Genomic DNA, 13762 nt, shown 5'->3' with positions numbered 1-13762 from the left:
GACCCATCAAGCTATTAAACATATGGTGTTGAAACTTCGGTTGTTATAACAGACTATCATTTAATCCCCTTAAAAGGTATTAGTCATTAGAAATTCTGAAACAAGCAGTTTTGCATATAGAACAGAGCTTTTTATTTTTAATAGACTCCCTGTTGATATCTATCTCTGCTTGAATTCTACTCCTGACAAACCACTTGAGGCATGTATGTGCAATGAACCCTTGCCAGCCATCGCTGCTTCCTGCCAAACTCACCTCCAGCACCTTTCAAGTAGTATAACTTTGCATGAAATTGGAAGCTACATTCTAAAGCATCACCTATTTCATATGGACACTTTGTCCTTTTATTTCACAATACGGTGAACTGAGGTCCATGGAAGTGTCTATGGATCACAGCTATGTGCATGTACCGAAAAATCCTCAGACATGTAGAGTTGCCAAAGGTTGCATGGCACCTGCATGGTTGCAGAAGTGATGTGGTATGCAGGTGCCGTGAAGATATGCATTTGTATTTGTCACCTATGTACCCACTGCATCTGCTGGATCTGAAAGATATTGGGTCAGGCTGGTGCAGGACATGATGACATCGTCTAAGCATTGCTGCCATTGGTAGGGGGAGCTTAAGAAATAGGCGATGGCTGTGGAGTAGCAAGTCAGGGCCATAAAAGATGTGAGGCAGAGTTGCTTTTTCTGCACAAGCACAGATGGCTTCCAAAGTTGCAGAACCATCATGGTTCCATTGCACAGAGAACACACCACTTGCACCAGTGTGCATCAGGGACAGAACATTTTATATAGCAACTAGGGAGGTTTGAGGAGCAGCAAGGGGAAAAAAGCAAGATGTGGCTAGTAGGTCTACAACTGTACAAATCTGTTGGCCAAGATCCCTGTGTACGGTGAACGTGGAGGTTGCAACAGTTCCGATGCTCCACAGCCTACCAACAAGAGAAGGAAGGATTCTTTCCTGTCCACCCTGGCATTAGTGCTCTGTGCCACTTATTTGGATTTGGTATGTGGAAATAGGATTTGACCCTATTGTAGCATTCTTTCAGGAGGACAGAGATATATCCTTGGGACCTGTTCCCGTCCCACTGCCAAAATAGCACTGCCTATTATTGCTTTAGACCAGCAGTTCTCATACTGTGAGTTGGGACCCCCAAAGTGCGACCCTGTTTTAATGGAGTCACCAGGGCTGCCGTTAGACTTGCTGGGGCCCAAGCCCACGCTCCAACACCCGGGGCTGAAGCTGAAGCCCAAGGGGCTGAAGCCTGGGCCTGAAGCCCTTGGGCTTTGGCCCTCCCACCCGCAGCAGTGGGGCTCAGGCTTTGCGCCGCCTGCCTGGGGTGGCAGAGCTCGGGCGGGCTCAGGCTTCGGTCCCTCCTCCTGGGTTTCTGTAGTAATTTTTGTTGTCCGAAGGAGGGCACAGTGCAATGAAGTTTGAGAACCCCTGCTTTAAACAATGCAAAATGTATGTCTAAAGCAGAGAAGAGAAATTAAATTGGGAGCCTAGGTCCCCTCTAGGTTTTGGAAGTAGCAAATGTTGTCACTGTTCAAAAAATTGTAAAAACACACTTTTTGTTTATTTTAAGCTAAATGTCATATGCTCTTTCTCCCATCTGCCCACGGGAAGTCAAAGTTTATGTATAGAAAGAATAGCCATATACAAATCTTTTGCAACAATAAATGTGGATAGGGGCTAGGAATCAAATTTTAGTTACCTTTCATCATAATTGCATTCATATATGAGTACATAGAAGCAGTACTGTGACTTCCATTATATCTTTTATTCAAATATGTTGTATGTAGAGGCATTATGGGGCTGGGACATTGTAGTCAGAGATATTTTGTTGTTAAACTGTAAGAAATATGATAGTGGATTTATCTCTTCTGGGATTTTGCAAGAAGACATTTTCTTTTAGAGTCCTCTAAAGTGACATTCCAAAGAGATGGATGGGGGGAAGCGGCTGTTTCCAAAACATGCTATTTTCAAGATGCAGTTTATGGGTAATTAACTTTATTTTCCCCTAGTGTAACACAATTGTACAAAAATATATAATTGCCTTGATCTCTACATTGATGAAACAAACACTGTTGCTTTGCACTAACTGATGGCATTAATACTAATAATATTGTGCTAGCCAAGGTCACTGCGTGCCAGAGACAGACACTGGTATAAAATGTTGTGGGGCTTTGTGGGCTTTTTTCCCTGATTTGCCAATTAGATCAGAGAGCTCAGATGAAAAACAGCTTCTCCCTGTCTGTGTAGCAATTTTATTATGAGTCTCATGATATTTGGTGCTTTTCTTATAGCCCCATCTTGTGATTATATGAGTATCTCAGGTTTCATTTAAAAATAAAATTTCTAGCCCTAATAGTTGCAGAGAAAAACAAATGTGAGTCCAAATATCAAAAGGCAAAAAACACAAAAGATCACATGTATTTTTGTTGTTGTAAAAAAGCTCATGATTTTGGGGGGTCCATGTGCTTCTCAAGGATCTGCCAGCTAGAAGCTGACACTATACCATTTTCTACTGACAATGCACATGTGTGTAATATTTTTGCCTAAAGAAAATAATATGATTTCAAATGTGAACGTTTCCAGTCCTCCTCCTGAAAAAGTAAAGTAACTCACCTGCCAAACACTCTGTGTTTATCTCCTAGTTTATGGTAGATGTTTTGTATTAAACTCGCTTCTGCTTTTGGACAGAGATTGAGCCAATTGGTGTCAAAAGTGTGGGTCCTAAATCCACATTTAAGCACCAGAAGAGAAGTAGCCTATATTTCAAAGGCGCTGACCATCTACAGCCGGCATGGACCTCTGTGGGATTTATGGGTAGCAATAGAGTTGCTGGTCTTACACAGTTACCAGAGAGGACCAAGATGTGGTGCATCAGGGAGTTTAAACATAGGAACTTCCTGGTTAGGGAGTTCTCTAGGTGCTGCTTAAAGCATGGATCTTTGTGTCTATGTCCTTATACTACATGGTGTCAGAAGTGAATGAATCCCTCTTTCTAAAGACAGAGTAAAGGAAAGATGAGACCCCCCCCCCACTCCATTGCCAAAGCAGTGAAAATGGAAAATCAGGGAAGAGACTTGTGAAAGCTACAGCAGGACGGAGGCAGAGCCTTGTCTCAGCACAGCAATGGAGCCCATAGTACAAATGGGTCTGTGAGAGAAGTCTGATTTTGGCAACTCAGACAGCTGAGATCCATAGATTTGAGCAATTCTAGATGACTTCTGTTTTAACAGAGAAAGCACAAGAATTCCATGTAATGCCGTAATATTTGCCATGGGTGATGCTGCTGCTGATATACTGTGCATGCTGCTCCCTATTGGAGGATCATAATGCCACTATATAAAGCCATGGCTTGCCCACACCTAGAAAACTGCATGCAGTTCTGGTTGCCCAATCTCAAAAAAGGTATATTAGAGTTGGAACTGGTACAGAGAAGGGCAACAAAAATCATTAGGAATAGGGAACAACTTCCATCTGAGGTGAGCTTAAAAAGACTGGGACTGTTCAGCTTAGAAAAGAGACAACTAAGGGGGGGATATGAGAGATGTCCATAAAATCATGAATGGCCTGGAGAAAATAAAATAGGAAGTGTTATTTCCCTATTCACATAACCCAAGAACTACTGGTCATCCAATAAAATTAACAGGTTTTAACACAAACATAAGAAAGTATTTCTTCAGGCAATACACAATCAACCTGTGGAACTCATTGCCACGGCACATTGTAAAGGTCAAAATATAAGTGGGTTGACAGGGGATAGGTCCATCCTTCATGAACCCATGCTCTAGGTGTCCCTAAGCCTCTGACTGCCAGAAACTGGGACTGGACACTCAATAAATTGCCCTGTTCTGTTCATTTCCTCAGAAGCATCTGGCACCAGCCATTGTCGGAAGACAGGATTCTGGACTAGATGGGCAATTGGTCTGACCCAGTATGGCCATTCTGATGTTATCTTTTTATGAGGAAAAGATAAAATACTCCAAAGTGAAAGAGGCTTTTGATACCCATTTCATAGGCAGACAGAATATTACATATGAAAGGGCAAATTTAGTAGGAGGTGCCAGCCTCAAAGGAAAAGTCTCAGACTTTTATTACTGCAGTTCATAGTCTTGCTGAACATTCGAATATAAACTAGCAGAACTAATAAGAGACACCAGTTGATCAGTACAGCTTCAGTTAGACTCAGATCTCACACTAGCAAAAGTAAGAATCCAAGAAGCCGTAAAGAAACAGCTTTGTGACTTGCATACTAACAGTATATGGGAAACTGCTTCAGACAAAACTGACACAGTAATGAGAGAAAGACCCAAATGTACACCATAAGAACAATGCACGACTGGAGAGTGGGAGACCGAAGAACCTTAATAGGAGGGAAGCTTAGAAAAGCTATAGAATATGTGACAAGACACAGCTTGCAACTACGTCCAGCTAGCAAGGCAGAAGGTAGGAGATGCCACAAAATCGAACACTGTGCAATAGCATGCAGATCACCAAGAGTAGTGGAAACGATAGAAGAGGGAGTGTTATCAGATAACCGTGAATGCTTACTCCTAGGGACTATATTCTTAATAGAACAGAGAACACCTGGGTGCACAAGCATGAATAAAAATGGTTGAAACCGTAAATTTAAAATTGATACAGGGGCAGCAGTAACTGGATTTCCAAAAAAGATAATTGATTCCAGGACGGATATCTGCAAAGGCCCAGTAAGATTCTATGTGGGGCTATGTAGTAAGGTGCACTCTGCTCTTGTCTTCTAGCAACATAAATGACTAACTCCGGTGACTGCGTACCCACACCACGCTGTTCATTTATGTTTCCTCCACTAACACCTTTATGGTCCTGTGCAGTAATGCTGTGTAGCGTCCCCTGTGTTTCCAGCCCTTGCCCCAGGGCCTGAGAGAACCAGAGATCTCCCTTTCCCGAGATGTCAGTGAGACTGGGCTCAGCAAGCCTAGGTCTTTTCTCCCTCACTTCCTTCCGTGCCCTTTTTATCAGTCTTGAGCTGATGGGCTAATTGGCTCTTTAACTCACCCAGCCTCCTCAATTAATTAGGTAATTAACTTCAACTACCCCAGTCAGCCTTCTCCAGAAGAACTAATTGGTGTCAGAGCGCAATCTCACTTGCTAACTGTCACCAGCTAGTAACATTATATTGAATAAAAAGAAAAGGAGGACTCGTGGCACCTTAGAGACTAACAAATTTATTTGAACATAAGCTTTCATGAGCTACAGCTCGCTTCATCAGATGCATGCAGTGGAAAATACAGTGGGGAGATTTATGTACATAGAGAACATGAAACAATGGGTGTTACCATACACACTGTAACAAGAGTGATCAGGTAAGGTGAGCTATTACCAGCAGGAGAGCAGGGAGGGAAGGGGGAAAAACTTTTTGTGGGGATAATCAAGGTGGGCTATTTCCAGCAGTTGACAAAAATGTCTGAGGAACAGTAGGGGGGGAAATAAACACAGGGAAATAGTTTTTTTTTTTTACTTTGTGTAATGACACATCCACTCCCAGTCTTTATTCAAGCCTAAGTTAATTGTATCCAGTTTGCAAATTAATTCCAATTCAGCAGTCTCTCATTGGAGTCTGTTTTTGAAGTCTTTTTGTTGAAGAATTGCCACTTTTAGGTCTGTAATCGAGTGACCAAAGAGATTGAAGTGTTCTCTGACTGGTTTTTGAATGTTATAATTCTTTCCTAGTGGAGACTCCAAAGAGGCCTTCTCTGGTGAAATCAGGTTCATCTTTAACATTTTTCAATGCAACAAAGAGAGGATCTGGGTCTTGTGAGTATTTTGTCAGGAAGTGAGCCCCCGCCACAGAGAACACCATGCACAAACTCAATAGAAGTGAGAACACACTCTGGAAGACTGATCAAACCTCCTCAAAGGCTTGATCTTTAGAATACTGCTCAGTACTATTTAAATGCAATTGATAAGAGGACATAATCGTGGAAATAGTTTTAAGGAATTTGTAGTTTATTTTGAACTGTTGTGGGTATATACATGGCTTTATAATTATATTTGAATTTATTATAAATAAAGGGACATGAGTGTTAATAAAGTTTCTGGTCCTCCAGAGTTACCAGAGAGGATCAGGATGTGTTGCGGCAGGGAGCTTAATAAATGTAGAAATTCCAGTCTAGGGCATCCTCTAGTTGCTGACTCTTTGTGTTTATGGCCTCCCACTACAGGTGCTCATCATCTTTGAAAGCCAGGCTGCTTATAATTTGTACTTTGTTACTTGTCTGATACATTAACCCTACTCTAGGGCATCAAGCTCAACTGCATAAATGTGTACACTTATACACACTAACAATAATTTGAATCATCCTGAGAATTCCACTGTCATGGAGGGAGGCTCGTTTTTTGTTTACATTTTATGGTCTCACTTTATACTAATGGTACATCTATAAATAATTTTGAAAGGTTAATCGCAATTCATAGATGTTTGTTCTGTAGTTATAATCTAACCAGTCACTAAATAGCTAAAAACCAGATAAAATACTTTTGATTGACTTGACGTAATTTATCAGTTAAATGATTCAATGATGTTTTAATCATGTATTAACCCTTTATAAATGATCACTTAACATAAAGTGTGACCCTTTTTATACTAGCTCATTCATATGATGAAAGATTTTGAAGTGTATTTCGAAGCCATTTTAGAGTCTTTCAAGTTGGGCTCCCAAAATCATCAGATGCTTTTGATAATTTTGGCCATAAAAACCAGGCAGCAACACTAGTTCAACATCCAAGGGCACAGTCCTGGAAACTGTTACTCATGTGGGTAGCCCTTGCTCACTAGAGTAGTCCCATGAAATCAAACACACTACATTGCTTGAGTATGGATTATTCTCATGAGCAAGGGTTTGTAGGGCGAGGGTTGCATGTGTCTGTTGTAGGTGGACATAAAACAATGCAAAGGTTAAGGAGTTATTTTGGTCATTTAGAAAATGTCTTAGATACCTCCAGGTTGCGAGCTTGTATTGCTGTTCCCAGGCATCTCCTGGAGGATTCTTTACTGCAGTGTTTTTAACTAGATCCATCCACCGTTAGGATTCTTGCCCCTCTATCCTTGAGTTTCTTGATTACCAGTCAATCCAAATACCAATGCAGGGGACAATATTGTGTAACCAATCACACCTTTGAGGGAAAGGGTCTGTGCACTGTGAAGAACTGGAGTGGTCTCTGCTGCAGATGAACCTCTTTTCATGCAAACTTTATAATTTTCTTCTAATCGCTTTCCTCTATCAGCGTCCAGTCACCTGTTCCAACTTCTGCCGAGTAGGTTAATTCTCCCCCTCGCTCCCGCATGAGTTCACAAGCAAACTGTAAATAAGCTAGAAAAATCATTTAGGACTTTTAATGGATTCCAACTGTGTCTGCAGATGGGTGTTTGTAAAATTCAATTTGGAACTTGGCATTGTTTTTAAAACGACTATGTATTTTTACTGCAATTGTCCAAATAATGCGTTAAATGCAGGAAAATTGATCTCTATTTACTAACACACAGTTTGCAGTCCCCTATCCATCTTAGCTGCCTTTTCCTGCCCCCCATCCTCTGAAGGTTCTATTACTCTTCACTGGACTGAATGATGCTTCTTCTGTATTGGGGGATGGCATTTAGCTTGTTTTAGACATACACATTTCCTGGTTCCCTGACGTTGTGGGATATGAGAAAAAAAGTATTTACTCAGTTGTTTCACAATTTTAAAAACATGTGCTAAGGAGACTTAGCACTAACCATTTGAAAGCAAACTGGTTTTTCCTTTTCACCCAAATGAAATCTAAATAAGGCTGAGCTAGTGAGAGCCTATTATCTGAACATAATGCCTGCAGAGCTGGGACTGAATTGTTGGTCCTATAGTTTCAAACATACTATACAGGCCTTTAAACACATGAACCAACAGAAAATTTACATTATGGATCATCTATAGAAAGATTTTATGTTATAGATGAGCAGTAACAAGCCAACAGAGTGCAACACTCTCTCACAAATATAGAGTATATCTGATTTTGCTCCCACTGAACTCAATGACTAAAACCTCTCATTAATGTTATTTGAGTGAGGACTGGACCTTTAATAATTCCTGGAGAGTGAGACAGATTTTCCTGATTTAGGAGACTAAGAAGCAAGTACCATACAGTAAATCCTGGAGGTTGGCCAGACAAACTGAGCGGACCTGAAGGAAACAAGATTTGTCTCTCTTTTGAGCACAGCAGATAAGACCAGTCCTGAAGGAGGAGTCCAGTGTCTCTGAAAACCACTACACATCAGCTTTGGTATTCTGGGGCCTGCTCCAACTCTGATTAAATCAGTGGAAAGACTACCATTAACTTTAATAGGAGTACGGTCAGTCCAAACTGATACCTAGAAAAATTTTCAGTAGGCATATGATTGCTCTAATATGGTCACAACAACCCAAATAGCAAAGTTTAATGATGAAAGTTAAGAATTAACTGCCACCGAAAGATTCTTAAAATCAGAAATCTAAATTCAGAACTCACTGCAGAGGATGAATAATTCACAAGTCATTCTTGCAGGTGGTGACTTAACTGAATTTTTTTTTTAGGTTATTTGTCATGAGTTCTTAGCTGTATTTACATATATCCATTTCTAGATATGTATATCTTATCTTGTAATTACTTTCCAAGTGTTGATTTGGTGTTTATGCTGGATGGGATAGCAACAGTTTTCAACTGGCTGTTATGATGAACAAGCATCGAGTTAATTTTTTTGCACTAAATCTTTTCTGTTGATTTGCATTTTTGATTCACAAACACACACACACACACCCATTTATTTTTGTTTAATTTGTCATTTGCAGCATGACTTTTCAGAAGCACAGCATATCTGCTTGTTCCCACTGATGCCAAAAGTCTTTTGAGGTCCAATCTGGAACCAAATGACGTCAGTGAGAATTTTTTGCCCTTGACTTTAGCAGGAGCAAGATTGGACATTCTCTGGCTCTAATCCTCGATTCACTGCATATCAACAGGCCTGTTGCTTGGAGCCCTGCTGAAGTAAATTGACCTCTGCATGGGCACAGCAGTCCATCCATGCACAGCCAATTGAAGAATCAAGGCTTATACTACTTACGTGCCTACATGCACTCTGTTGGCTGGCTGCAGCTTAGATATACACTAAGAATCCTTCTGTTGCTGATAGCTAACATACCTTTTCCATTAAATCAAAATGTCAGAGCTCTTTACAGCTCTGCAGGTGTGTAATTCATGTATTTTGTAGTGCTAGAAACTACTGCAAAATTATTAGTGACCTCATTCTGTGACGTACTGAGCACCTGCTACTCTCACTGACTTCAGTGGGATTTGCTAGTACTCAGTTGTCATAATATAAAGGGAAGGGTAAACACCTTTAAATCCCTCCTGGCCAGAGGAAAAACCCTTTCACCTGTAAAGCGTTAAGAAGCTAAGATAACCTTGCTGGCACCTGACCAAAATGACCAATGAGGAGACAAGATACTTTCAAAACTGGGGAGGGGAGGGACAAAGGATCCTCTCTGTCTGTGTGATGTTTTTGCCGGGACCAGAGCAGGAATGCAGGTCAGAACTCCTATAAAGAGTTAGTAAGCAATCTAGTTAGATATGTATTAGATTCTGTTTTGTTTAAATGGCTGACAAAATAAGTTGTGCTGAATGGAATGTATATTCCTGTTTTTTTGTAACTTAAGGTTTTGCCTAGAGGGATTCTCTATGTTTTGAATCAGATTACCCTGTAAGGTATTTACCATCCTGATTTTACAGGAGGTGATTATTTTACTTTTTCTTTAATTAAAACTCTTCTTTTAAGAACCTGATTGCTTTTCATTGTTCTTAAGATCCAAGGGTTTGGGTCTGTATTCACCTATGCAAATTGGTGAGGACTTTTTATCAAGCCTTCCCCAGGAAAGGGGGTGTAGTGCTTGGGGGGGATATTTTGGGGAGGAGATGTTTTCAAGTGGGCACTTTCCCTGTTATTTTTGTTACCCACTTTGGTGGGGGCAGCATAAAGGTTCAAGGACAAAAGGTAAAAGTTTGTGCCTTGGGGAAGTTTTAACCTAAGCTGGTAAGAATAAGCTTAGGGGGTCTTTCATGCAGGTCCCCACATCTGTACTCTAGAGTTCAGAGTGGGGAAGGAACCTTGACATCAGTACATCTGAAAATTAGGTTGGGATAATACAGAGGGTAGAAAGAGAAAGAAAGAACAAACTGATGAGTTGGCAGATGCTAGGTGTGCTCACTGGAGGGGAGAGAGAAGAGAACACCATAATAATCCCTAGTCATAAATTTGCTGCTGACTTAGTATTTAACTTTGCAACTGATAAGCCAGTGAAACCTGAAAAGACATATCTTCTTTTTAAGAGTTCAAAAACAGCTAATGATAAATGAGCCATATTCCCCTGGGTTTTCTTTTCCCCTTTAGAGGCTATGGTTAATATTTTCATAACCGATCAATACTACGTGGAAGTGAGAGTAACAGTTTCACCTTTAATGTTGTTAGTCTACTTGTGATTTGAAATTTACACAACAACTGCAGTTGCTGGTGGGGGAAAAAGCAATAGTTTACAAAACCCAATAGAAATCATCAGTAATTAGGGATCAGAGCTGGCCAAAACTACAGATTTTCAGTTCCAGGGAAATTTGGAAACTTGGTTTTGTTCTGATTTGGACTGAAACAAAAAAAATTTTAAATTTCCCATGAACCCAAAAAAGTTTCATTTCATGAACACTGACACATGGTATTTCTAAAACAAAATATGCTCCCTGGGATCATAGGAGCTGCTGACTCAAATAGATAAGAATGTCAATTTTAGGCAGCAGCTGCTGGGGTTCTGAGGGTCTCCAGCTCTGGGGCAGCCCTACTATGCAGACTGCCCTGTGCCAGGGACTCCAGGACTTCCAAAATCCCAGGGCTGCCTGCTTAAGAGTCAGACAACATAGGGAACCAGCTGGCCCAGGAGCCTAATAGCCCTGGGGTCTCCAGGACCAGGGCAGGGTTGCCCTACAGCCACAGACCTCGATGCTCACACCAGGACTTCCAGGCTCCCAGCTCCATGGCAGGGAGTTCAGAAGCTCTGAGAGCCGCCATGGTTCCAGGCTTCCCATTTCATGGCTTTGAAAACTTTAGGGCATCAGATCAAATAAATGTACTCGGTAAGTCTGGGAGCTATTTTGCCTTTCACAAAAAATAAATACTTCTTTAAAAGACGGTGTTGGCCCATGCCTTGCAACATGCTAATTAGTAACGAAAGACAACCCTTCATGAATCAGTCTTCTAATCAGGTGTTGGTAAATGAAATGGGGGGAGGGTGATCAGAGAATTTAGTGGAGAAAGTGTTAATTTGGAACTCAGTTTAGAAATCAAAGCAGAGCTATGCAGAGATATGTAAAAAGCACATTAAATATACAAGTGTGGACTGGTGGTCTCGTTCTGATTTGCTTTTTCCATCAACTCAGAGATCAAAAGGCAGAACGATTACGTTAATTTTCACTTTTTAATGTACACCTCTCCCCAGACCCCCTGCTCCTTCCATCATGTTCTTTATCCTGTGTCCTCCTGAAGAGACTGTAGTGACTGAAAGGCTGTATTTTCCTATTTGATAGTTTTCTATGAGGTACCACCTTAAATGTATAGCCAACACAGTTACAGGAGAGCCAGATAGATGCTATTCTGTCTCAAACATCACTAACAAAATTGCAAGAGGTTGCAATAATTTCCCTATCTTAGACCCACATTTCTACTCGTGCCTTCATCTTTTGTGGTGTTTCAGCAGGGGTGCAACAAGGAGATAAAGTTTCTCTCACCATCCTCCCACCTTGCAGGGCCAGTCACAATCTGGCCTTGTTTGTATTGCTGATTGCGTGAAACTGAAGGAAACTTATGCCTACTTAATAAAATGCATGGGTATGTATCAGTTTTTCTAGATACAACGCAGCTCTTAAAGTAGACTCTAGCCATATGCTTGTCTTGGACACCACTGTGACTTTTAGAATTTGGTCGTTAATTTTAAATTTAACAACAAATCTGTTGTCTGCAGCAAAAGATTACTGAAGCATCCTATCTTGATCACGAGCCAAATGTGGTTTGCTATATTACTACAGGTATTTCTGTGAGACAACTGTTGTATTAACGTAGATGGAATATACAGGCCAAAGTTTTAACATAACCCAATCACTGTCCAACATTAAACAGTGTAAAATAAGGTTTAGGGTTTGGCATCAAGAGTCCTCAGCCTTATTACCATGGCAGGCACACTGTTAAAACTTCTTTTAACCTTTTACTAGACACAGAAAAGTAGGGGAAACTGCTAAAGTACTTGGAACATAAAATGTTCATTTTAAAAACATTCCTTATTCCCTTTAGCTGGAAATTAAAAAAAACACCTTCTTTGCCATGGTTTTAGGTTTGTGGTTCTCCCCCAACCTCATTCTTAGTTACAGAACATGTGGTGTTGTAGAGTATGTCTACACCACAATCAGACACACATGACTGGCCCATGCCTGCTGATTCGGGCTACAGGGCTATTTAATTGTGTTGACTTTGGGGCTTGGGCTACAGCCCAAGATCTGGGACCTTCCCAACTCACAGGGTCCTAGAGCCCAGGCTCCAGCCCTAGCCCAAATGTCTACACTGCAATTAAATAACCCCTTAGCCCAAGCCCTGTGAGCCTGAGTCAGCTGGCACAGACCAGCCAGCATTTTTTAATTGCAGTATAGACGTACAGTAAGAGTCTGAATCAACTTCCATTGAAGCAAATGAAAAAAGAAAAGAGGAGAAAAAAAAACCCACCTCCCACTGACTTTAATGGGAGCTGGGTCACCTCACTGATCATTTGAAGAATATAATACCATTGGGCCTTCCCAAGACAAGAAAATAACTATCATCTTGTCACTCCTTTGGACAAGCTGGTTTGATATAGGTACACAGTAATCACTGACGATTTCTCACATGAAGGATTTTTGTTTGTTTTTTGTACAGATACATGGCCATTATCGATCCCCTGAAGCCCAGACTGTCTGCAACTGTAACGAAGGTGGTCATTGGGAGTATATGGATTTTGGCTTTCCTGCTTGCATTTCCCCAGTGCCTCTACTCCATAACCAAAGTGATGCCTGGAAGAACTCTTTGCTATGTAGCGTGGCCAGGTGGTCCAAAACAGCACTTTACGTAAGCTTTTCGGCTTTTATACTCAGGCATGGCTATATCTAAACTGCAGGCTTATTTTAATTTTGCAGAGGAATCGCAAGAATAACATGCAGGCCAAGAAACCAAGCCCTATACCTATCCCATGCTCACAATCTGGGTTACAGAGATTTTCAGCCATATCCTCATCTGGTGTAAATTGACGTAGCTCTACAGAAGACAATGGAGCTACACCAATTTACACCAGCTAAGGATCTAGCCCTTAATCTGCAGGAGTTTGGGATGGTACATTACTTATGAGTGACAAATTTATATGGAAGGAGATCTTCTTTCATTTACCTGTCAGGACCAAAGTTAAAATTCTGTGTTTGCTCTTCAATAGCAGTTCACCACACTGCCACCAAAACTAGGACTTATGTTATATAGGTTTTTGAGGCAACCCCATGCATTGCAGGGTAAACGAGGAAGTCTGTACACTGATCTCAGTAGTTGAAGATGCCAGTTTTTCAAATATTTGGATTTTAAAAGTTGTTTATGGGTACTTTATTGTGCAATATTTGTCTACCCAGAAAACTGGTCTCAGTGACACTATTTT

At 40.9% G+C, this 13762-nt stretch overlaps 1 protein-coding gene across 1 annotated transcript in view; it reads left to right on the top strand.

The window, feature by feature from the left end:
* Positions 1-13762, top strand: part of TACR3 (tachykinin receptor 3) — a 63165-nt gene that overhangs the window by 12884 nt on the left and 36519 nt on the right. Inside the window, exon 2 of the mRNA XM_073340040.2 lies at positions 13003-13191. Coding sequence (XP_073196141.1) covers positions 13003-13191 — 189 coding nt within the window. The remainder of the gene's footprint in view (positions 1-13002; positions 13192-13762) is intronic.

The sequence above is a fragment of the Lepidochelys kempii genome, chromosome 4 (assembly GCF_965140285.1).
Source record: "Lepidochelys kempii isolate rLepKem1 chromosome 4, rLepKem1.hap1, whole genome shotgun sequence".
Lineage (NCBI taxonomy): Eukaryota > Metazoa > Chordata > Testudines > Cheloniidae > Lepidochelys > Lepidochelys kempii.
Note: the sequence above shows the minus strand (reverse complement) of the source record. Positions and strands in the feature narration are given on the sequence as shown.